Raw genomic sequence first — 25,609 nt, 5'->3', positions numbered from 1 at the left:
GTATCTCCAATAACTGAATGAGACAGTTTTGTTAACAGTCCAAAAATAGTCATGATACAAAGTAATAAAATCACTATTTATTATCACATTTTTGCAGGATGCATGAAACAAGGATATCCAACATTCATGACATTAGATCACAATAGATACATTTCTCAGTCTGCTCATCATTAAAAATAAGTCCTGACTTAAACCACTTGCTCTGGGTGGAGTGTTTTCTCCAGGACAGGTAGAACTTTTGTTGGCTCATTAAATTCCCAGCTGTGAAAAGCTATGTGCATAATCAACAAAATGTTATACCAACATTATTGCCTTGGTTTTACCCCATACCCTAGTCCTCAACATTGTTCATAAGCCATTTTACAACGAAAAAAAAAAATACAGTTGTTTGTTCTGTAGAAAGGCACTTCTTCAGGTTTTGGTTCCTCATCGTCTCAGTGTGGCCAGTCACACTTCCAGGGCTCAGACTCTGGCACTTTGAGACACTTTCCTAACTTCTCACAGCCTGCAGGGGCCCAGTTCTGTAACACAGAGCGGCAATCACAGTGAGCACAAATATATGACATTATCAGAGACAGTTGTTAGTTCCTAGAAGATCTGTTTTTGTTTTGTGTCCTGTCCTGTGCCATGAGAGGCAGTTTATGGTCCTGTGTCCATTATGGGTATTTTCGAAGTATTTTCCTTTGTCTTAGCAATAGCATGTATCCACTGACCTTAAATTAATATTGCTGCACAGTGTTTAAGATTTATGGCAAGACATGATTATTGGACAATAAATTGGGTGTACATGTTTGTTCGTTTTTCAAATATGCATGGAGATTTGCTAGACAAGTCCTACAAACATGTTAAATATCTTTGGAACATGACATAATCAGAATACAAAGACAGCAATCAACATGTATTATTGTCACATTATCTACTTAATAACGTAAAGGACATTAGCCAATAAATGGCTGTAACTCACTGAGTAAAAGGTGCTGTTGCACGAAATTCCACAGGGAGCTCAAAAATACCTTGATACAACTTTTCATGCTGAATATATATATATATATATATATATATATATATATATATATATATATATATATATATATATATATATATATATATATATATATATTCCAAGTGGCGAATAAACATGTTTTCTTGAATAACTCCACAGTCAACCAGTATATTTTCATAAAACATGTTTTCTTGAATAAATCCATATATATTCAAGAATATATACTGAAAAAATAAGCTCATAATTGGCAAAAATATAAAACTGTCCAAGCGTTTGTTTGTCTATGTAGGCTTCGAGGGTTAAAACACCCTATATAAAACTAAAACATAAAATTTCACTTTTAGTTAAATATGTGGATTATGAGATACATGATATAAAAAGTCAATAAATCCATTTTAGCATGACACAAGATAAGACATCTTTTCATTCTAAGCCCACTTTAAACTGGGTTTATTCTCTTCACCACTAGGGGGCAGTGCCACACCACAAATCAGTCCAGAGCACTGTAGCTCTCAGTCTGAGGTGACAAAGCCACTGCTCAATTCAGCTTCTTTTAGGAATCCTAACATATAACACAGACACACTCATGGAGAAAAGGTCCAGATTAAGGTGATAACGTCTCATAATTAATTCTGGTGCAGGTTAGTAAAACTGATAAACAAATTAAAATAAAAGCTAAATCTGTTCAAGTATAACATTATTAGTATGCAGGCTTAGTTCAGACTGAAAACAGATAGCAGCTGAGAAAAGATCTCTATTCAGAGACTTTTATTGATTCTCATTTATGTATTCATTTATCTGATGTACAAGTGTGATAGAGAGAGAACAGAGATAAGGTCTGGCTCTGAGGGCTGCTGGTCAAAAAAGAAACGTCTGTTGTGAACTGAACTGGCTTCAGTCCAGTGCCTCTGGGTTTATTGGGAGCAGAGCTACCTGATAAGCACAATGAAGCCTGTGTTCACAACATAATTATTCAATTTTGCAGTTTCACAAATAAAGTGCATCATGATATTTATGTTATGTAAATCTCACCATCACCGCCACGTCACACATATTGAGCTGGGGAACACCCGGAACCAGATCCTGCTTATGCTGCTCCACAACTGGGGAAATCTGACTCAGCACTTCCTGGTACTCTTTGGTCAAAACACTGTAAACACACAATAACACATGGGAATTAAGGCTGCAACCAGCAATTAATTGCATTATCTGATATTTGACCTTTTTTCTTTTTGGACTAATCAAAGAGAAATGTAAAAAAATAGAGAAAAACATGTCCATCACAATTTCCTAAAGCCTAATATGACATTTTCTTTTTTTCACTGAGCCAAAGTCCAAAACTGAAACGTATTCCATTTACAATGATAAATGGCAAAGACATGCAGCAAATCCTCACATTTTACAAGCAAGAACCAATGGATTCTGGCAGTTTTGCTTGAAAAATTACACATAGAATGAATCAGTGTTTCTAGGGGACAGTTCACGGCCAAATCAAAAATGCAGAATTTTTCTCCCCTACCTGTCGTGATGTTTATTAATTTAGATTGTTTTGGTGCGAGATGCTGAAGGTCAGAGATATCAGCAGTAGAGATTTTTGCATTTTCTCGAATATAATGGAACTAGATGTCTCTCGGCTTGTTGTTTTCAAAGCACCAAATAAATACCTTTGAAAGAAAAACAGCATTGTCTCTTCCCAGAAATCATGATGTGGTTACTCAAGATAATCCACAGACGTTGAGTGTGAACAGTTTATGTTGAAACTATACTAAAAATAAAACAGTTACTTCATGAAACTGCTGATAATAGTTGGTTATTTTCCTGCTAATCAACAAATTTTGATGTCAGACTTTGAAGTTTTTAATAAAAAAATTGAAAAAAAGATGACACTGAATGTGTCTGAATCGATCTATGGGTCGCACGCACACGCACACGCACACGCACACGCACACGCACACGCACACACAGCTGTTATTTCCCTATACATTAATACATAATGCATACCCATATTGATGCAAACACACACACAGAGTCTGATTTTATTCCTGATCTGTTAACATTGTCTACACTCATGGTCAGATTATTATTATATTATTATTGTAGTTAAAAAATAAGATAATAATTGGCAAAAACAAAAAAACTGTCCAAGCGTTTGCTTGTCTATGTAGGCTTACAAGGGTTAAAACACCCTATATAAAACTAAAACATAAAATTTAACTTTTAGTTAAATATGGGGATTATGAGATACAAGATATAAAAAGTCAATAAATCCATTATAGCATGATTGAAAATTGAAAAGCCTGAATCTCAACCACACACATGAACATCATTTCTGAATTTGGTGTGTTGTAGTTCATGCACTGCACACATGTATCCAGTCTTGGCTTTACAAATCACTAAATCAGAGAGGGGACACGCTGCAACATTCAACAACAAGAACCTAAACACACACGCACACACACACACATGGGCTGTTCATTTGGGCACCCTTTGGGAGAGCTCACTCAGCAGGGTGAACTATGTAACCCGTATCCCATCCCCTGTCTCTCAATTACTGCTGTTGGACACCAGTGAGCCCGAGCACCTCTGTGCATTATTATATTCAGTGTGTAAAACACAGGGGCCCCGAAGGCTTTCAAAGGAACGCTGCTCTCAATAGGACCTGTAGGGTTAATGGGCTGCGTGTGCATGTGTGTGTGTGTTGGGGGAGTGGGTGTCTGGTGGCGTGACACACAGATAGACAAATATCAGCAGTGCAATTACACCCCTGATACATTCGCCGGCAGCACCTGTGCCAGCCTTCCATCCTCCCTCCACTGCAAACCTAGCCCTCTGATTGGCCCCTGGGGAACATGTGCATGTGTGTGAGGTGAAGTGTCAATTAGAGTAATAACCCCAGGCCCTGTCCAGCTCACACCTACCCTCCCTCTCAGATCTCCCACAGGGCAGCAAGGCTTCCTCCATCAGCCAGCACCTGCTCCTTTCCCTGATACTCTCAGTCTTTACTTTCCCCTACAATTACTCACCTGGTAGTGCACTGGCTGCAATTAGTCTCTCTCCTGGTGTGCCACATTCGTCATAAGCTAACCATCTATGATTGTGACCCCGGCTGATAAGGGAAAAAAAACTGGATTACTCCCCTCGGTTAAAAATCACACATTCAGATTAAATTGCCTCAGCTATCTAAAATCGCAAATTCTGCTTTCGCCCGATCTCGATCAGCGCGGGGGATATTTCATTCCCGTCCTATCTGTGCCCGCTACTGATTGCTGCGATTCATTTTATGATAAGTGACGAAGCAACTTAATAGAAGTAAATGTAAGGGAGATTTATCAGACCGCTATAAGTATTCAATTCCTCCATACAAGTCTGCAAGCAAAGCATGCCATGCACCGAGAAACTTGCACAAGACATTAAGTTCTCTATTGTTTTTGTCTATGCACTGAAAATCTCACACTGCAGACCTCTAAATCAAAAACTAATAATATCATTTGTTTATGCCCCCTCTGCAAACAAATAATAAAAAGCCCACAGTCAGCACAGCTCATTATCATGATTATAACCCTTAGCTTACTGGTGTAGAGGCAAAATCTGGAATAATAAGCAGGCTGTATGCAAATGGAGTCTTTTGATTTATAATGTATGGCACCCAAGGGGGATGGGGGCATTGCTCAGGTGTGTCACCACTCTGATTACTGATTCATAACACTATTGCTGGAACACACACACGCGCACACACACAAACAACCACAGAGTGGCAGAAGGTGGGGGAATTGAGGAGACAATCAAATACATCTGTCCTGCCCGCCCCTCCCCTCCACCAGCTTCTCCACCCCGGTGGAAATTGAGCACTTCAGTAAGGACTATTGATTGGGGACACAAGAGCTTGGTGGCAGCAGCAGATGAGGCCAGACTGAACAAGGCTGCCCGCAGTGACTACACCGTGGACGACCGGGGCTCTGGGGACGTGAGCCGAGGTAGGTGGTGTGAAAGTAGGATGTGTTAACCTCGGGGCAGCAGGTCACGGGGATGGAGGGCGAAGTGGAAGGTAGAAAAAGGCTTTGAATGAATCCTACAGGGATCCATTGGCTGAGTGGGGGAGAAGCAGGCCTGGTTGGGTTTTTGCTTCATCCTGGACCATCATCACAGGCCTTGTCATCCTCCAATTTCCATCAAATCTGGCAAGGCTTCGTTATACGACAAAATAAAAACAACAACAACAAAAAACCTACCATATGTTTGCACCCACATCCTCTCCTAGATTGCATAATTATAATCTGCACTGTTTTCGTGGGTGACTGTGTATGTGTGTGTGCTCTTTGCTATATCACATCCTGCGACAGTAGTGAAGGTATGTGTGCAGACAGGCCCTACATCATCTTAAGTGGCTCTTTAGGTGTAGACAGAGATTAATGATGGCCAGGCAGCCAGTCCAGCTGGGGGACCGAGGAGCACACGGACAAAACGCACACATACACATGTGTACACACAGACACACACACACACACTTAACTAGGATGGAGGAGAACGGTCCCAGTGGACGCAGAGGGACAGCAGCTGAGTGGTGAGAAGTGAGCTGAGGTGGAGAGAGAGAAGTAACAAGGGAGAAAGTTTGGAGAGGAATGGGAATGAGTAGTGCAGATTAGGATGGGTAGAAGAAGAGCAGTGAAGAGGTCTGGGTGAGGAGGCTGCTGACCTTGTAGACAAACTCTACTGCAGAGGTGAGAAATTAGTGCGCAGTTTGGGTTTGGGTGTGCACATCCAGCACTCAGCCAAACTCATGGCTGCATATTGATTGGTTTTTTGCTTTTTTTTTATTCTTCCAAGTGAATAGCAAGGCTAAAAGGTGGGCAATTGAAAAACAACATTAATGTTTTATCATCCAATCTCACTACTGAAGTGAAAGGAGTTCGAGCAGGAGGCAAAGAGGAGATGAGGCCGGAGCAGAATGTGAGAGGCAGAGCTGCAGAAAGGAAAGGACAATCTGGGATGTTTTATGGCAGGAGGGAACCAAAGCCAACCCAGAGCAATAAAAGGAATATTCTCTCATCAAAGTGATTTTGAGATGATCTTAAAGGGATAGTTTGGATGTTTTCAAGTGGGGTTGCATCAGGTACTTATCCATAGTCAGTGAATTGCCTACAGAGACTAAGCAAGGTACTGCTGTTGCCGGGGGCAGCAGCAAAACCTAGCCTCTGTCAGTTTTAGTAAATGCTATATTCACATTATTTTAACCGCTTTACCTTGCTGTGAGACAGCCCAGTTCAAATTAAGGCGTGAGTAACTGAAGCTGGTCTATGCTCTTGTCAAAGTCACCAGACAAAAATCATTTTTGCAGGGCAGAATATGGGAGTTACTGCTCCACCACTGCTTTGTTTCTTTCATTTGTTTGTGTTATTGTGTGAGTTTAGTGTTTTAAGATTCAAGATTCTTTATTGTCATTGTACGGTGTACAACGAAATTCCTTTTGGTATTGCACGGATCTATTTTTCAAGATTTGTTAAGATCCGTGCAATACCAAAAGGAATTTCGTTGTACATTGTACAATGGTTTTAAATTGGCATTGATCCGTGCCAATTTAAAACCATGTCTCATGTTAATTATATTTTTAGTCCTTGTTTTTCTTGTGTTTACAAAAATTACTCAACTGAGGGATAGTTTGATTTTTGGTGTTTTAAAGGGTTACTTTAAAGGGGCAGTCGTACACCAGCAACTCCCATGTTATGTGAGCTAAAATTACTGTTTTTGTCAATGGAGTCTGGTGGCTTTGACAAGAGCATAGAATGGCTTCAGATCAGAAACTTAAACAGGGCTGTTTGAGGTAAAGCAGTAAAAAACTGTAAATATAGCATACACTAAAACTTTCTTTTTTTGGTTCTACTCTAGATAATACACTGACTTACAAAAGAACCTCATTCAACCCCACTTCAAAAGAATCCAAACTATCCCTTGATAAATGTATAAGTTATGACCTCAGCTTGCGTCATTTTAAAAATAATAAATCATATTAATGTTCTGCATTGACAGCACGCAGTAAAAGATGCTGCTCATCTGTCTTTGCACCCTTATTTAGTAATAGCCTGAGCTCAGCCCTGGCTGTCTGTGTCCTCTGGCGTCACTCTATCCTCTCTGTGATTCTTAACTCTCCTCTGAGCGAAGGCAGAGACACACAAAACTCCATTAAACAGCACTCGCTCTCAATTTAGACCTGAACAATTTATCTTGAATTTTAACCTGCAGCGGTGCACCGGAGGGTTGAGGGCCAGATAGTGATCTTTAAGGAGCTGTTTGCAATCACAAAGAGAAGGGTGTAATCAGGCGCGCTCTGGCTGAGCGGATCAATCCGACGCCTTCTTTTTCATGCCACTGAATCAGCATTGATCTCATACACATTCTGCGCCACCAACAAGCAAACTGCTTTCCTATTCTCACCCCTCGACAGTTCATTTTTCAGCATCTCTTCACTTGTTCCTGATTGACTCACCTCACCTCCCGCTCTCATATTTTCCCTCCCCTCCCCTCTCCTCTCCTCTCCTCTCTATCAGCCAGAAATCTGCTGTAAGCCGAGCAGAAGTTTTTAGGGAACTAACCTGATGGGGAACTTTTCCCCAGGGTCCCGTCCCAGGTGGAAAATGATTGGCTGCATCGTGTGCTCTTTCTGTTGGTGAGTAGTCACATCAGGGACCTCTTGACCTGGACAGAAGTTGATGCCCTGCAAGAGAAATCATGAAGAAGACACACACATTTTGTATTGAGGGTAATTGTCTTCGTTTTGAGAAAATCTAAAAAAATTGTGTCATTAAAATGAGACAGAAAAGCAAACTTCTAATCCTGGAGTTCGGACTAAATTCATGTCTTTACCTCAGTTGCATGATACATCAACGCAAGATATTTCTATATGTACCATAATATAACACCAGCACAGTATAGATTAGAGTCGTGACATATAATACATTATGTTGGAGAGAGTAAAATCTGATATTTAAGGAGGAACGAATTAACTCTTCAAATCAGAAAGATTATTCCTGACATGTTTCTAAATCATCTGACGTTCCTCTACATGCCTGCTATAGTTTATTTTCACACCACTGAGAGCATTTCACCACTCAGCCTCAGAGTCCTGTGGTGATGTCTTCTGTATGTATGCTGGAAAAAGACTGCAACCCCCCAGAATAAAGAGCAGAGCTGCCCTGTTTTGCCTACATTTACATTTACATTTAGTCATTTAGCAGACGCTTTTATCCAAAGCGACTTACAGGAAGAGTAAAAGCAAACAATCAAGGTATAGTGCAATAAGAGCTATTAGTGCATCAATAAGTGCTAGTGACAATTCTTTGAGGAGTAGAATTATCGTGCCTACAAAGCTTAGCCTCTCTACTGAGCAACCTAACACAATATTTGAGGTCCCCTCGGTGTAGAAAAAAGCACATTTGCTTTTATTCTTTTTGCAGCAAATACATTAAACCTAAGAAATAAAATGTCAAACATCTTTACATCCCGTTTTCTCAACATTTTTTTTTTGCTTTTTGTGTCTTGACTGAGACAATGCATATTTCTTGTCATCATGTGCCAAATTTGGTTATTTTAATACTATTTACTAATTGATTATTTCAGATGTTTTAGTTGAAGCGTGTTTTCATACGGAAGCCCTGTGAGGTAAATGACAAAAAAAGATTTTCTTTTCAAATTTGATGTAAATAGTTTCCTCTTGTGTGTTTATTTACTTAAGAACATGTGAAAAAAGGTTTTATGAGGATATTTTTTCTTTTCTTTTTTTCTCCCTTTAAAAAAAAAAACCTGTAACCTTTGGGGGGAAAAAATTGAAAACAGGTTGAAAAAAAGTTTGTTCATTGTAATGGTCATTTTGGCCAAAAGAGGCTGAAGTGCACCACTACCCCATGCTCTAAATAGAACTAAAAGCATTACCGTTTTATTTCAAATAACTCCTTATTTCTCCATGCATTGCATTGTTTTGAAAATAGAAAAACACATATTTTTCTCACATTCCTCTCAGGGTTTCTGTAGATTTATTATGTGCAATTTAAAAAAACTCAAAAATTCAAACCGCTCACCTAAGACATCTGGATGTCTAGATTTAGGCTTGCAGCCACCTGCTACTCAGAGCTCAGAGCTTAATCTCATCGTGGTATGGCCTATATGCATATTGTCTTGCAATCTGTCGTGTTATTTATGCAGCTACTGTTGGTACATCATGAAGGTTCAAGTCACTGGAAAAATAGAGGACTTTTCTTCCTTGTGCTGCCTCCCCCCCTTCATTTCTCCACGCCTTCGCTCCTGCTCCCTGACTCCATTCTTGTGAGCCTGGCAGTGATCGCAGCCTGATTGAGTCACACTCACTCCTCCAGAACCCCCTGGAGGTCTGCCCTCTCCTTCTACACAGACATGCACACACACACAGACACACAGAAACACACACTTTTTGATGAGCACAACTAATATTGAGAAAGCATTCATCTGTAAGGCACTGTTGCTGCCCCCCTCTGAGATCGCTCAACAGAGCACCTCAAAAATACATATAGAAGCAAAAGAAAGAGAGAGCGAGAAGGATAGATACCCCCCGCCCTGCAGAGCCTCCTCTGATCCAGACTTGTCCTGTCTTTTGAAGCCAAAAGCTTAGAAATGCAGAAAAGAATGAAAAAAAAAAACTCATCCCAGAGGAGCAGCCAGAAAGGCCTGCTGTGTGTCTCTCTGACTCGGTCTCTTGTATCCAACACATAACAGCAAGAACTCCATATCTCCCCTGACATTAATGCTATGGATACAACTCGGCTGCTTTCAAACTGGAGCAGAGCGGTCGCTATTACAAGATAAGGTGCAGGAGCATCCAGCGGTGGCAGGATGGAATTTTGGAAAAGGAAATATTTGGTGTTTATTTTGATCCGAAAAGGAAAATGCTTTGGAAGGAGAACAATCACCTTATGCAGATTGCTGCTGCATATTTAAAACTATTTATTCTGTGAACAAATCTTCTTTCTACTTTATGGATAAGACTACTGACATGTAAGCATGTCAGTCGCTTTATAGACCTTTTGCCAGATGTTGACTGGTTGCAGGAGGTCTTCAACTTCTGCTGCTTGTGCCATAATGTCAGTGAATCAGGTGCTGTTTAGAAAGCATAGGTGTTAGAGGTGGGGAAAAAATTGAGCATAGTATCACGATATTTTGAGCGGCAATGTAATATCCATTCATGACCGCCAAGTATTGATACTTAGCATTCCAGAGGCTATAGAAGGCTCACTTTGAGGAATATATACTGGAGATACTGGTGTCATATGAAACTACAAGATCCTGTGTGTCAGGATATCGTGTCTGGAAGTTGTCGAAATAACGCTGCAAAGTGAGGCTTTTTTTATGTTTAATTTTTTTTTAAATCCGAGCAGTGAAGCTTAAAGTTGAGGAGAGTTTGAGAAAATACTGCAGTTGTTGTCGTCCATACATGTTTGATATCAGTTCAGTTCAGTTTGACTGAATACTTTGTTGGTCAGTCTGTGGGTTTGACTCTCATTGTGGAGAAATAAAAAGACTGAAGTGAGATGAATAGACTGAGAATTTTTGTCTTATTTGACAAAACAATTCTTGATTGAATTTAATTTTGTGGGCACAAAATGCAGTTAAACAGTTAAATCGCAATATATTGTATCGCAATACTCACCATATCGCAAAATGCTTAAAATCGCAATAATATCGTATCGTGACTCAAGTATCAGGATAAAATCGTATCATGGGTCCTCCGCTGATTCCCACCTCTAATAGCTGTTTTAATTTCATAAATTTCAATCTAACTCAAGAGTCAAGAGCAAGAGCTACTCTACATCTATAAAAATAATAACACCTTTATTTATATAGCACCTTTCAAAAAACGAGTTACAAGGTGCTGCACAACAGAGATAAAAACATAGCCATTACAATTTACTGACAACAACAACAAAATAAAACCACAAAAAGAAATGACATTGGACTTAAAAAAATGAATTTATAATCACCATTCTCAACAAGGTAATCATACAAGGATAATAAAAGGAAATTAAGAGAAGGCCAATCGTTAAAAGTGAGTCTTTAGAACAGATATAAAAGAAGCCACTGAGCTTGCCTGCCTATCTATTATCTATGTGACATATTATACCTTTAAATACAGCCCAGGTTTACGTACATTTGATTAGTCATTCACATCTGAAGCATGTGAGAAAAACAAACTTTTCTTAGGGAACTCAAGGTAACATAGGGTGAATAATTGATATACAAATGGATATTTAACGGGTGAAGAGTTCCTTTGAAAAAAAAAGCTCTCACAGCCGCCGTAGAGCTCCTACTGTATCACAGGTGACTCAGCAATCCAGATACAAAAGAGCCAGAGTTGCAACAAAACTATATTTCGCAATATTAACATCACTACATTGCCTCAAGAGAGTTTGATGAGAGCCATTTAAGCCTGTGAAATTTCTCATTTTCCTCATGGCTGAGCTGCACGAACACAGCCAGGACAGAGCGATACGTCTCCCAGCTATTAACCTGTAATTTCGTTCTTCTTCACAGACACACATCTTGCCTTGTTTATTTTCTTACCATGGGCAAAGAGAAAACAAATTATATTCTTAAGTATTACCACTGAAGAGCAAGCAGGAGACATGTTTTTTTGTCAGTAAAAAGAGGGTTTGATTGTGTATTTCTGCTCCAAGACAGGTTACATAAAGTCTTTATTGGGGTTTAGAGGGTCCAGAAAACTTTGAAATGATTATTAATTAATGTTATTAGTACAAGATAAGGGCCGTGACACATATTCTCCTTCTAAAGATCATTATAAAAACATTTCATGTAGTCTGAAGCTGTGAAACAGCTCAATGAGTGGGTTTGTTTGCATTTTTCATGTTTATAAAATGTACTATGGGTTACACGGGATGGACAGTTTAAGGATTCAACCATAACAACGCTCAGCAGTGGCTCCATAAAACACACACAGACGTTCACATCTATAGAGATCCGAACATATGTGTACATGTTTCCCTCGCCCTTTCTCTCTCTCTCTCTCATGTACACACACACACCAATCGATAGGCAACTCACAGGCAATCAGACGCCATTATTTGTGAAGTTCCACTTCAGTTCACATGAGTTGATAAAGGAGGCTGCTATTGATTCAGCGGGCCTGAAGGAGAGAGCAATTTAAGCGACCGATGGGGCATAAAACAAACTGGATCACAGGAAAAGCAGAGCCATGATGGGAGGACAGGAGGACATGTTTTTATGGACAGTGGCGAGGAGAAAAAAGGGCCTCACTATCCTGCCTCTCAAGTGTCACATTTCGCATTTCTCCTGATGCATTTAATCAGCAACGAGTTGATGTAATTACGGCCGAGAGATACTGGTGGCATCTGCCTTTCTTTCTTCTCTTTGAGCTCCGTGGTGCCAAAAGAACAAGTCTACAGCAGGGAATGCCGGTATGTAAATGTAGAGGAAGAAAATCTCCACTGGAGTCAGAACAAACAAGTCAACTAGGTGATGAATGATGTAAGTTCGCTGATGTGGGGGGTTCTTCATTAATATTCATTACGCTCTGATGTACACAGCAGTCAACTGATGAGCCATTTTCAAGATAACACCAACAGTGAAAGTGTTTGTGTGTTTGAGTAAGATTAGGAGAGACAAAGAGGGAGGACGTGACTGTGCAAATCACAAACTGAGAAAAAAAGAGATGGTAACAGAGTTGCTCAAGTTAAAGAGGAACCTTACCTTTTTAAACTCCTCCCATGAGTTGCTCCAGGTCCAGTAGTGCGCCTTGTATTGTCCGAGCCTCACAGCCATCAGCTCGTTCCCGCGGTAATAGAAGATCGGCCTGTTGAGGATGAGAAGAAGAAGCATTAATGCTCAGATCGTTTCTTTCTAGGTGAATTAGAAACACTTCTGTTTTAAAATACTCTATTTTTCTCTTGACATGCTTACACTTACACTTAATTTAGTGGGGTCTATTTGGGAGAAATTGAATATAATAACAAACAATCCTATTAATAGTGTAAAATCACCTGAAACTGCTAATTGCTTTGTTTCTATTAGCTTAGAATGAGCCCTTCATATCTACATAAGGAGTGGGTCCTCTTCCATAGAGCCTTGTTACGCTGCCATGTTTCTACAGTGGCCCAGAACGGACAAACAAAACACCTTTTGCAGTTTTACATTACCTGAAGGCCACAATATGTTCTGTTAACGCTAGAAACTTGAGGAGAGAGGGAAAGCGTTGGTTGCTAACTGAAACATTACTGCTAGATTCTATTAAATCCTCCACACTGTTCGTTTAATACCACTCTCATGGTTTTCTACTGAGTCTTTCATTTTCATTTTTTTAACATCCAAGAACATTCATTTAAAAATGTTCTAAAAATCACCCAAATCATGAGTAGTTTTGAATTCTCTTCACTTACATAAAACAACAAGATAAACCCCTTAACCACCACCTTTTAAAGAGAAATTGTATTTGGGATAAAACATTATGAAAGGCCCATTTCCATGCTCGATTATGTCTCAAAAGGTGGTCGCAAAAAGTTTTTTATTTGATAGCTTTGTTACACAGATTTGGTGCTCAATTTTACCTTTTTTTTTTAAAGCGACAGTCCATCCAGAAACCAAAAATGCATATTTTTTTATCTTACCTGCAGTGCTATTTATCTGTTTAGTGTTGAAGATATCAGCCACAGAGATGTCTGCCTTCTCTCAAATATAGAGGAACTATACAGCACCAAAACGAATACATTTGACATATTCAACAGTAATGTCTCGTTTTCAGAAATCATGATACAGTTACTCAACATAATAGGCACAACTACAGCTCCTGCAGGACAAGATCTTGAGTAACTGCTGTAGTTTTTCAGATGTATTTATTTTGGCGCTTTGAGCACAGTTGTGTTATTCAAGAGAAGAGAGAAAGCTTTCTTTCTTTTCAACTTTCAGCATCTCACATCGAAACAATCTTGACTGATTAACAGCACTATAGGCAGGAGGAAAATGCATATATAGGATTTTGGGGTGAACTGTCCCTTTATGAGTGAATGCATGAATGCTAATGACAGCATGCTAATGTTTAGCAAGTTTATTGTTGATAAAGTCGGCTACATGGTGTTGTAGTGGTTAGCATTCTTGCCTCACACAGCAAGAGGGTTGCGGGTTCAACTCCTGTGTGGAGTTTGCATGTTCTCCCTGTGTCAGGGTGGGTTCTCACCGGATACTCCGGCTTCCTCCCACAGTCCAAAAACATGCACTTTGGTTTAAATGGTGAATCTCAATTGCCCATTGATTGTCTGTCTCTGTTTTTCTGCCCTGCTATGGTCTGGGCCACCTGACCGCGGTTAAGGATAATGAATGATTGTTGACAAAGTTCACCATATTAGTGTAGTAACTAGCACTAAACATTATTAACAATTAACAAATATTATTATTATATATATCTTTTTATCTTATTTTTTTTATCTTATCTTACTTTATTTTTTATCTAATTTATTTCTAACCTGCCTCCAGTGTCTCCTCACTGCTCCATGTTGAGATGGCGCTTCCTCAGTTCCTCAGTTCCTCAGTTTGTGCTTTGTTTTTAATAGGATGGGTGGGATGAAGGTGGGTGGGGTGGAGGGTTGGGGCTGGGCAGAGGGTGTTTGCTTGTTTCTATGTTTCGTTATCTTTTTATTATTATTATTTTCTCCTTTTTTTTATGTAAAGCGCTTTGTGTTGCATCTCTCTTGTATGAAAAGTGCTATACACATAAAGTCTGATTGATTGATTGATAAACAGTTTGATGGGAATGTCATTCACACTTCTGACCTGATGATGATGCTAGTGATAACACTGTTCTCCCATTCTGGGATGTTATCATGGACATAAAAAAAATGAAGGGGAATTTGGTTACAATGAAAAGACCACAAGCACCACAAATCTCTAGCCATCGGGTAAAATCCTCTAACAGTCAGTGTGTGTGTGTGTGTGTGTGTGTGTGTGTGTGTGTGTGTGTGTATACTGGCCTGTCTTGGAGTGTGTGTGAGAAGTTAAGCAGGACTGGCGTCAGGTCCAGTCCATCCAGATCCCTGTCATCAGGAGGTTTGATGCCGGCCAGAGCCAGACTGGTGGTGAACAGGTCCATCACATTGGCCAACTGGAAATTCACCTGGACAAAGAAATAAAAAAGCACAGTCACTATCTGCAGCATAAGAAGTGGAAAAAGTTAACAACTTTTGACTCTAAATTATTTTGTTTTTGTTTCTGCCATTAGTGGCAATTAATTACACAGTTCACAAATCAAAAATGAACTGTTTTATGCCTTGGGAATACCATGAGTTCACTCTTTTACGCTGGATTTCCTTTCTGACTGTGAACATGGCAACAATGCATAGTCATGATAGGATGTTTGTATGTGTTGTTGTGCGTACACATGTAGGAAAGAGGTGCATTTCTCCAGTCTCCTTTCTAATCTCTGCTTGCAGGTTTATTATAAAGCCTCCAAAATGCCTCACTTTCTAAATGAGTTTTTTCGGGGGGGAGGAAAGGAAAAAGGAGGAGCGAAGAAAAAGAGGAGAGAGAGAGAGTAGGGAGAGGACAAGGCCCGGGCAAGCAGGCGGCTGGGGCTGGAGCGAGCTGGTGTTTTATCTCCTTCTTCCAGTCCCAGTGAAAAGCTTTATTTTATTTATAAACTTTGAACTATTTTCAGATAAAATGACATTTTTTCGTTGTCATCCTTGATCTTCCGTTCCATTCTCTCCTGAGCGAGCCTTAGAGGAAGACGGCACGCTCACAATCAGATAGCGCTATCAGGCCTCTGCAGCTGCACCGCCATGTGCCGCTGTGCTCCTATCGGCAGCCAGCACACATACAGACACAGACACACACACACGCTCACACACACAAGCTCCTTAGCACTGAAATGAATTCCCCTTTCTTCTGTATCCACAGAACCAGCCACAGAAAAGGCTTTGCAATGCATTCCATGATCTATCTGCACATCCAGACTCTCTCTCACACACACACACGCACACACACACACACACACACACACACAAACACTAACAGATTTAGTCCTTCACTTCATTTTTCTTTCTTTTTTTTAAAGTCCCCCTCACAGACACACACAAACCATTAAAGTAGACAGGACAAAAGGACACAAGAAGAAGCAAAACTGACATTTAGTTGGTAATAACTTGCATGACCAAAACGTAAAACTTTCAGACCGCTGTGACAGAAGAATTTATCTCAGGAGTTGCCATCTTTTATTTCTTTCCCTTATTAACTCTGCCCTCTTCTGCAGTCAACGCTGAACTCCATTCTTCCTTCACCCTTTGTTCTTGCTTTTTTTTTTGACTGACTCATCACTCTCTATTAATGTCTCTCATTTCTTTCTGTGTTGTGAGTGGTGATGTTGGTTATCTGAGCAGGCAGTGCTTCTATCCCTGTCTCTGCCACTCTGCCTGTGTGTCTGCTGCCTGATAAAACACAACAAAAGGGATTGTGACGCTTCGACAACGTGGGGCCGACAACCCCACCCGCCTCCCCATCTTTGTTCCTACAGCCACCACCCCTCACCACCCTGGCCCCTCGCCCCCCCTCAGACACTGGGAGAATGCTGAAGCTGCACCACCGTGCTCCTTCATTCCAGGACACCTCCTCCCATCCTCCTAAATACGAGCGGATGACTAATATGCATCAATTTCCTGCACATTCACAGAAGTTTCATCACTCAGATGCATTCACAGATAAAGGGCTTTTTGTCTAGTTAAGACAAAGTGTTCTCCATCCCTGCAAAAACTTGTCTCCTCATCTTCTGTAAAGATGCATCTGTTCTCAGCCGGAACAATAAACCTGCCGAAATCCCCTTTTACAAAAGCTTGCATGGCTGTTTGTTGTCTCCAGCATTTCGCTCAAAGAGCTTATGGACTTTTCAATGCACAGATCAACAGAGATTTCAAAAGACTACAAAACAAGAGAGGGTGGCAACCGTGTGCATGGTCTGTCTTCGCTCCCAGAGTGATAAATCCAGAGCTGTAGAGTACTGTAGCTCCAACAAAGCAGCTTTTGTCATCACAACCCTGGAGAGCTTCAGGGAGCATCTATTGACCCTCGTTCTCACAGAAGAGCCACAACTACAAACACATACACACATGCAGGTCTTTTAATGATATTCTGCATTTGTAGTTATATTATTTACACTTTTCCACTGGTCTAGAGTTCACACATAAATCTAATCCAACATAAAACATGCATGTCGTATATGCAGGCATGTAGAATCAAACGGAAATGACACAGACATGTTCTGCACACTTGTATAAACAGACAAACTGGTCAATTATAAAGTGGCACAGGTGCAGCAAAGCCCCGCGAACACACCAACGTTCCTGGCAGTGTGGCAGTGCCAGCGTCTTTAGCCCTCCTCCTTTTCTCTTTTCTACACCAGCCACCTCTTTTACTTCTTCTTCCTTGCTTCCTTCCCTGTACCCCCCCCACCACCACCCCTCCCGTTCCTTTATCCTGCGCGCCTGGCATATTCAGATACTGAAGTCCTCATTACGGCTCAATCCAACCTCAGCAAACACACAAACAGATTAGCCGCTTAAGACGCTCCCAATCCCCCTCTCCCTCGCTACTCTGCTGTGCTATCAGGCCCCAGCACACCCCTGTGAGATGAGCCAGGGGCAAGGCTTACTGCAGACTGCAGCCTCCGCTTGCTCCTCCACCAAATCCCTCTGCGTCACAGCCCCGTGTCACAGCTGCCCCTAATACAATTAAAAGTCATTTGCAGAACGCACAGGCTTAGAGGATCACGGTGTGGGTGGGGGGTTAAATTGGGGAGAGGGAGGGAGGAAGGAGAGAGTTTGGAGCATTAATTCCAGCCAAAAAATATTTGAGGAAACAGTGGAAAAAGCGCCCACACGCTTCGTGGCCGCAATCACACAGTTTATCTTTCTTGTTTTCCGGAGTTCAATCACTCGATAGAAGTCGAACATAGTCAAGATTAACTGGCGACGGCGGCAGCAGATCAGAGTGTGCGCATGTAAAGTGGTAAATAATACACAAATGAAACAAAAAGCAACAATAATTCAAAAGAGAGGATTAGTGAAATAATTATTCTTTTACTCTCAGCCCTGCTTTACAGTCCTGTGCATCGCCTGCAGCTCTACAGAGAACGTTTCAGCTTCTGGTACCTGTTGATAGGCAGAACATTAAGGAGCAGCAACAACGCTTAGAAGAGGGAGAAAAAAAAAAAACTGGGTCTGGATGCTGGATCCAAGTCTAGTCTAGTCTCTAGAGAAGATGGTAGGGATTAAGTGAATGATCATCTCGGATTTTTTTGGAGGCTTTATTTTGTAAAAGCTTTAAATCACAGGGGGATACTCACCGTGCCTCCTTTGATGTGTCCAGGCCACCAGGCAATAGCAGGCTCCCTCATGCCCCCTTCAAAGGTGGTCTCCTTCCCGCAGAGGAACGGACCGTTGCTGCCAGCTGAGGAATCAGAAAACACATCACACACACATGCAGGACAGGAAATGTGTCTTGGACAAAGATGCACCAACAAGAAAACACTGTGTGAGTGTTTGTGCATTTGACTTATTTGCAGACCTTCTTTTGGACCAGACATCAGAGCAGCTCCGTTGTCTGAGGTGAAGAAGACGAAGGTATTATTTTCTACGCCCAGACTCTGCAGCAATGACAAGATCTGGCCAACGCTGTCGTCCAACTCCATCACTGCATCACCATAACTACAGAACACAGACAATCAAGCTTTTATCATTCCCCAAGAGAGACACAGTCATGGAACAAAAATGATAAGGCCACCCTTGTTTTCTTCAAATTCTTGTTCATTTTAATGCCTGGTACAACTAAATGTACACTGTTTGGACAAATATAATGATAACAACAAAAATAGTTCATAAGAGTTTAATTTAAGAGCTGATATCTAGACATTTTCCATGGTTTTCTTGATAATGATTTTGGTTATTATCAAGAAAACCATGGAAAATGACTAGATATCAGCTCTTAAATTAAACTCGTATCAGCTATTTTGTTATCATTATATTTGTCCAAACAAATGTACCTTTAGTTGTACCAGGCATTAAAATGAACAAGAAATCGAAGACACAAGGGTGAACTTATATTTTTTTCCATTAATGTACATTAATTTATAACTTGGGGTGTCACGATTCTCCAAATACATGATACGACTTTTGATTTTAAGGTTTGATTTGTTAATTTAAAAAAATTCTCCACTGGCTGCTGCAGTTTCTAAATCTTCTGCAGCGTTGGAACTGTAGTTTTTCTGTCAGCAACGAGTTTGTTGTTTACATAATACTCGTGGAAAGGCAAAACGTTGCCACACCATTGATTTCAGGGATACAGGAGGATTTTCCAGCATTTCAGCAGCAGCCATAGTTTCTCAAAAAAGGTGCAGGCGCAGGCTACCAGTTAGTTACACTGTGTCATCCTTGAAGTGTTGTTGTGTTTTTTATCTTTGGCGACCAGAGGTTGGTAGAGTTGGAGAGAAAAAAGAACTACTGGGAGAACTGCTGATTTAATCTAATTTCTATAGTTTTTTTGATGTAGAATTGAAATCGTGACACCCCTTTTGTAACTTTTTGCATCTGCAGTAAGGTTTTATGTACCGGCCTCGCTGGCTCTTCCCTAGGAAACGTTTGGAGGCATAGACAGGGGCGTGGGTGGCATCAGCTGCCCAGTAGAGGAAGAAGGGCTTCTGGGCTTCAGTCTGACGGAGTATGAAGTCAAGACCTTCCTGTAGAGGTGGGAGGAGTGACAGAGTGTTACAACACAGTCAGTGCTGATGTTAAATGACTTTACTGATGTTTATCATGCTACATTCTCACTTGTATACTTCTTCTAAACATGTGTTGCCTTTGTGTCATTTTCCAAACAATCAGCCACATTATTAACACCAGTCTGGTTCTATAAGACATGCTAATATGAGCTTTACAGAGCTCTACTCGACAGATCCATCGTCTTCCTGTGATGACAAAGTGCACCTCTCAAGCAGCATGCAGTGTGTCTCTGCATGCTGCTTTTGATCCCTTTAGGAACTGAAGGGGAGGGACTGACGTAGGCAGCAGAGATAATCAAGACGAGTGTGCGCAAAAGTCAACAATCCACTTCTGCTGGTGAAAAGCGTAATAATGATCAAAGGGCAAAATCAGGATTTAAGTTGCGCTTTTAATTTGTTAAATAGATGATTTATGTTTTTGTGCTTTCATGATTTGGTGAGCCAGACACACATTTTCACTCTGGTGGACAGTAATGTTATTTTTTCTTTTAATTGTATTCTAATGATTGCTTCGTAAAGGAAACTGTGAAACACAATGAACTGTACCTGACATATTGTGCTCCACTAAAAGGGTTGCATCTTCTGAGGTAGAAACAGACAGAGAGGACAGTTTTAACTTACCTGCAAGTACATCTGTGTGAGGTTGGACTCTCCAGTCTTCCTGTCAATCTTAAACTCCTCATAGTATCTGGAAAAGAAGTGGGTTGACATGAATCATCAAATAAATGATTAGCTCGCCGTCATTCCATATGAATACCTGCTGAGAGCACACCATGCCATTTCTCCTCTGCTTATTCAACCGCCTAAAATAAACCTGATTGTATTTTCAGGGCTTTCAGTCTCCCTCTAAATTGACCGAAACTGCTGCAGACAATATCATTAAGACAACTGAGGCAAATTTCCCTCTTGCTGACTGTGTTTGCAGGAGATTTTGGTGAAAGACATATCAAGTCTCAGCAGAGCCGAGCAGAGGGAACTGTTATGAGGTGTTGCTGAAGCGTGGAGCGGCGAGCAGAGAAGCGGTGACAGGCATCTCTCTTTCTTACGCTTCACTTCCTCCAGGTGTCCTCGCATACAGCCAACGCAACCTGCCGTCTCTTGAGGGCGCGTGTGTGTCTGCGTCTATACGTGTCTATGTGTTTGTGTGTGTCTGTCCAGGGCCCAGGTATGCAGCGCTGATTAAACCCACGGCTAAGCGAAAAAACACGCCCGGCTGCCAGTTCCAATGACCCTGAATACACATATGGCTGTTTTGGGGAAAACAAATGGGCGGAAAATGGAATACACAAGCACAGCTGGTACAGAGAAAGAAGAGGAGGGGAGACACTCAGCTCATCCAGAGGAGCACTGAGCCAAAGTATTCCACTGAGTCACGGGGAGTGGAGATTTTTATAGATTTTCAGCCTCTATTTGTGTCTGCTGTTATGTATATCTGAGTGCTCGTGTGTATTACTACCTGCCAAGCATCTCAGAGTTGTTGTAGACGGGGATGTTGGGCCTGATGCTGCTGTTGTAAGGGCCAAAGTGGCAGTCTGGTGCACCAAACCATTCATCAAAACCATTCTCCAGAGGCAGGAACTGTGGTCTGTGGCCCAGATGCCTGCAATGGTAAACAAAGTGCTCTCACACACTGTAACATCAGTGTGACTGAAGGATCATTCTCTTTTTTGTACTTTTTGTGATTTTGTTTGCACAGCGCAGATTGAGTCGTCACATATTGGGCTCCTGTTTTAAGTTAAATTTGATTAATGCAGCAGTCTGTAAGGTACATGTAGTTTTATTCAATTTGGTTTCAATTTTTCTGCTGTACAGTTGCACTTTCACATGTTCCCAGTGAACACAGGTTATGTTTACTTGTTATGTCAATTGGGAAATTGGCCAAATTTGCCATGATTGTGGGTATTAGTTGTGCGGGAAAAAAATATCGGTATCAGTAATCGGCTAAATAAGTTGTAAAAAATCGGATATCGGCAAAAAATCCAATATCATGCATCCCTACATAACATACTTATATTCATGTTTTACAGCAGCAAGTACCAGGGCTGCTCGATTATAGCAAAATTAATAATCACCATCATTTTAGGCAATATTGAGATAAAAAATATTCAACATGACTCTTTGACTTTAGAAATAATATACATTAATTTAACTTAACAAAAAAAACTTTAAATATTATTTAACAGGAAAAAAAATCCCAAAATATAAATACATGTAAAAAAAAAAAAAAGGAGAGAGAGATAAAAATAAAATAAAAGGAATATATAATAAATAAAAAATATGTTTGACCGAAGAAAATTAAATCAAATATGTTGAAGTGTAATGTCACAACCGAAACATATATTAAGTGCTTTGGAAAACTATATTCAGCATATTATAGTCAGTAAAGCCCTTTACATACTCCACAAGAATAGAGAAATTTGTTCATGTTCTTGAGGTGGCAAGAACAAGAAAAAAGTTCTTCCTGGCCAGGATATTTCATGCTTGACGGGAAACTCCACTGCAGAACTCCTGGGAAGTCGTCATAGGATCCTCACACTGCAGCACAGATTCAGATTTCTGAATAATCAAACAATACTTCTTGGACACCACACAAGAACAAAGTTCGGCTCAGATGATGTGTCAAGAACAAAATGACTGTTCTTACAGCCCCAGAGAGAGAACAAATTTCTCTTTTTCTCTTCTTTCTTCTTTTTATAACATACAGTTGCTCAGTCTTGATCTTATCTTGTTTTCATAATCGTTAGAAGCCAAAAATCGTGACTGAAAATACAATTTGAAAGTTGTGTGTCTGGTGGTAACATCATGAAGATCAAAGAGCAAAACAAAAGGTAGTGTGTGTGTTTGTGTGTGTGTGTGTGTGTGTGTGTGTGTGTGTGTGTGTGTGTGTGTGTGTGATAAAGTATTTATCTCAAACAAACTTGCATGTCATGGTGAAAGAAACCTATTATAATGTGCAGTAATGTGCAGCTTGCAGATGGGTTAAATGCAGAGGTTGAATTTCCCCATTGTGGGATAAATAAAAGGTATAAAAATTAACTTTAATCTAATCTAACAGTATTGTATACTATGGAAAATGATCTTCAGTAATGTTAAGTGAACATTATTTCTGATTAATTGGCTAAAACATGCAAATATACTATAATTTCATGGAATAAATTCAGCCACCATCAAGATAACCTTGAAAAAAGTTCAGAACCCTCTAAAACAGGAATTACAGAGGCATAAAGAGCTCACCACTTGCCAACTATCTTGCTGACATAGCCCTTTTTCTTCAGCATCTGGGGTATCAAAATCTCATCCTTAGAGATTCCTCCCACTATCTCCTGTGGTGTGTATGCTATAAAAAAAAAGGGTCAAAATTGAGTGTAAAAAACTTTCCATGACTTTACTGCACACTGTACATTAGAGACTAAATAATGAGAAAACCTGCAAGACATTATTTGCAGCTGGATAATTTGCACAGTAAGGATGTATAGTGTACCGTTTCTGGCATGGGCATTCGTGGTGTAGAAACCGTTTCTGACAGGCAGCCTCCCGGTGAGAAGTGCAGCCCTGGCTGTCGTTAAAATTATAGAAAAAGGTCATTAGGTTTTCTGTATGTTAGTCCTCAAAATGCTTCTTTTTTTACTGGTAAACAACAGAATCTTCATCCCTGCACCAGTATCAAATAAACTGGTGATTACTAATTAACTAGTCCAACTAGTTTGATTACATTCTTAAATAAGTAAACACTTTATTGTAATAGTAGTATGGTAAAATACAAATTGCTCTGAAATGCATGAAGTTGCAATACATCAAATTCTTTCAGCTTTTTGGGAGTACAGCATTAATGGCTGTGATTCAACTCAATTACTTTATGTTCACGGATCACTGCTGCCAGGTGAAACCACATACCTTCACATTTAAACTCAAAAAGAGGAAAAGTAGCTTTTCAGCTTGACTACTTGGCATTTCTAGAGGTTGTCCGTTGGTTTTTTTTTAATAACTTTTCATGGACAAAATGTACACAAACTATTCAGAATCGAGGGCATTTACATGGATACCTTTAGTCATTCCTGCCAGGTGTTATCAGACTATATACATTAAATGTGATATGGAATTAGACCATATCGCATATATATTTTTCTTTCTTTACATATAAATGCTGCCCTTCATAGGGTTTGTCATATTTAGTTATTTTGTAATATTGTTATTCTTTTCTCATATAAATATATATATTTCGGAAAAAGATTGGCATATTTTATTTCATGGGCTATTTTAATTTAAGATATTTTTTAATTTAAATGTGCACTTTATGGAGTTTATTTATTTTTTTTAAAGGTACTCCTGCTGTTATACAGTATTTATGTTCACTTAAATAAAAAGTTTCAATAAAACTACTTGTGACATGTCGTATTTGGCTTTGACTTTGACTCAACATCTGCTTTCGCGTTGCGATAAAAATATCGGGATATATATCATATATCGATATTCAGCCTAAATATATCGGGATATGACTTTTGGTCCATATCGCCCAGCCCTATTGAACTGCTTACAGGGGGAAAAACTTGCTTTTACTTTTGTTGTTTTATTATTATCAATTTACTATTTGCCACTTTTTATTTTACCATGCCACTATTTCTATCACTTAAGTGACCTAGAAACACTTCGGTGATGTGACAATACACACTTTCCTGCATATAACTGCTGTAACATACTGTACTTTACTTTACTTTACTTGAATGAAGACATGTGCAAGCTTCATTTTTTAAACAAATAAGAAGAGTGGCTCTGTGGTTGGTCAATTGTGATACATTTACCTTAATTAATCAGGTCTTATTCAAACATTTAATAATGTGATAATAAAAACACATTTAGAGGCTGTTATATATTGCATTAACTTGCAAAACAGGAACTGCTAGTTCAGAACATTTTCAGCTGACTCACATGGGGAACAGAGTGGGTTCGCAGTATAGAAATTTGGTAGCAGCATGCCCTGAGCAGCCATGGCATCCAGGTTAGGGGTCTCTTTAGAGGGCTGGCCAAACACCCCCAAGTCCCCCCAGCCCATCTAAAGAGCAGAAGGAAAGTGGTTTATAGGCTAGATTTACACCTAGTAGGGTAAAACGCACAGCACAGATCTAAACAAGAAAATAAACTAATACAGAGAAATGAAAAGAGACAGAGCAACATATTTTGGACTGCCAAAGTCATTCAAAGCTCAAACAGAGTTGCTGCTGTCTGGTGTCATGAACCAAAGTCTTATACAAAACAAAAAACAACTTACGTCATCCATGAGCATGATGATAATGTTTGGAGATGAACCATTTGCTGGCTTTTCTGTCAAGGAACAGCATATTATTGCACAGAAAAGAGTAAGAGTTGCTGTAAACATCATCGCTGTGCTGAAGTCATGTGAGCATCAACTTCGAGGAAGTGGTTTGTTTGCCTTCGTGCGGGTTTTTAGCGCAACGCCTGCGCATACACAGCGCAACCATTGTTTCAAGGTTTTTTTTAATTAATTTAGTTTAAGATTCATTTTTATCTTAATTGATGTATATTAATGTGGCTTATGAATGTGGTAGCGTTATGTGTTAAATCGTTAAATTGTAAATAATAATAAAAAATAAAAAAAGGAGAAGTATCGTACCTTGACAGTTGGTGCATTCAAGTACTTCTGATAAATGTTGTATCATTCGAACTCGGTCTGGAATAATACAATACGCTGATGGACCATGTAACGACAGACTTTTGGTGAATAAAATCAAAAACTCACAAACTACTTAAAATTAATAAAAGTGATCGCCAATGTGGCTGGA

At 39.9% G+C, this 25,609-nt stretch overlaps 1 protein-coding gene across 1 annotated transcript; it reads right to left on the bottom strand.

The window, feature by feature from the left end:
- Nucleotides 1-57: 57 nt before the first annotated feature.
- On the bottom strand, nt 58-25,235 carry galns (galactosamine (N-acetyl)-6-sulfatase). The gene is made up of 14 exons (XM_059345722.1): nt 25,078-25,235; nt 24,738-24,861; nt 23,293-23,367; nt 23,046-23,148; nt 21,268-21,411; nt 20,433-20,499; nt 19,642-19,769; nt 18,602-18,741; nt 18,381-18,484; nt 15,019-15,161; nt 12,749-12,851; nt 7,591-7,712; nt 2,036-2,153; nt 58-521 (listed from the first exon to the last, which is right to left on the bottom strand). Exons 1-14 carry the CDS (start codon nt 25,186-25,188, stop codon nt 435-437), a joined length of 1,569 nt encoding a protein of 522 aa, XP_059201705.1. The 5' UTR covers nt 25,189-25,235; the 3' UTR covers nt 58-434.
- Nucleotides 25,236-25,609: the final 374 nt, after the last annotated feature.

Source organism: Centropristis striata, chromosome 2 (assembly GCF_030273125.1).
Source record: "Centropristis striata isolate RG_2023a ecotype Rhode Island chromosome 2, C.striata_1.0, whole genome shotgun sequence".
NCBI classification, from domain to species: domain Eukaryota; kingdom Metazoa; phylum Chordata; class Actinopteri; order Perciformes; family Serranidae; genus Centropristis; species Centropristis striata.
This window is presented reverse-complemented; position numbering and strand designations above follow the sequence as displayed.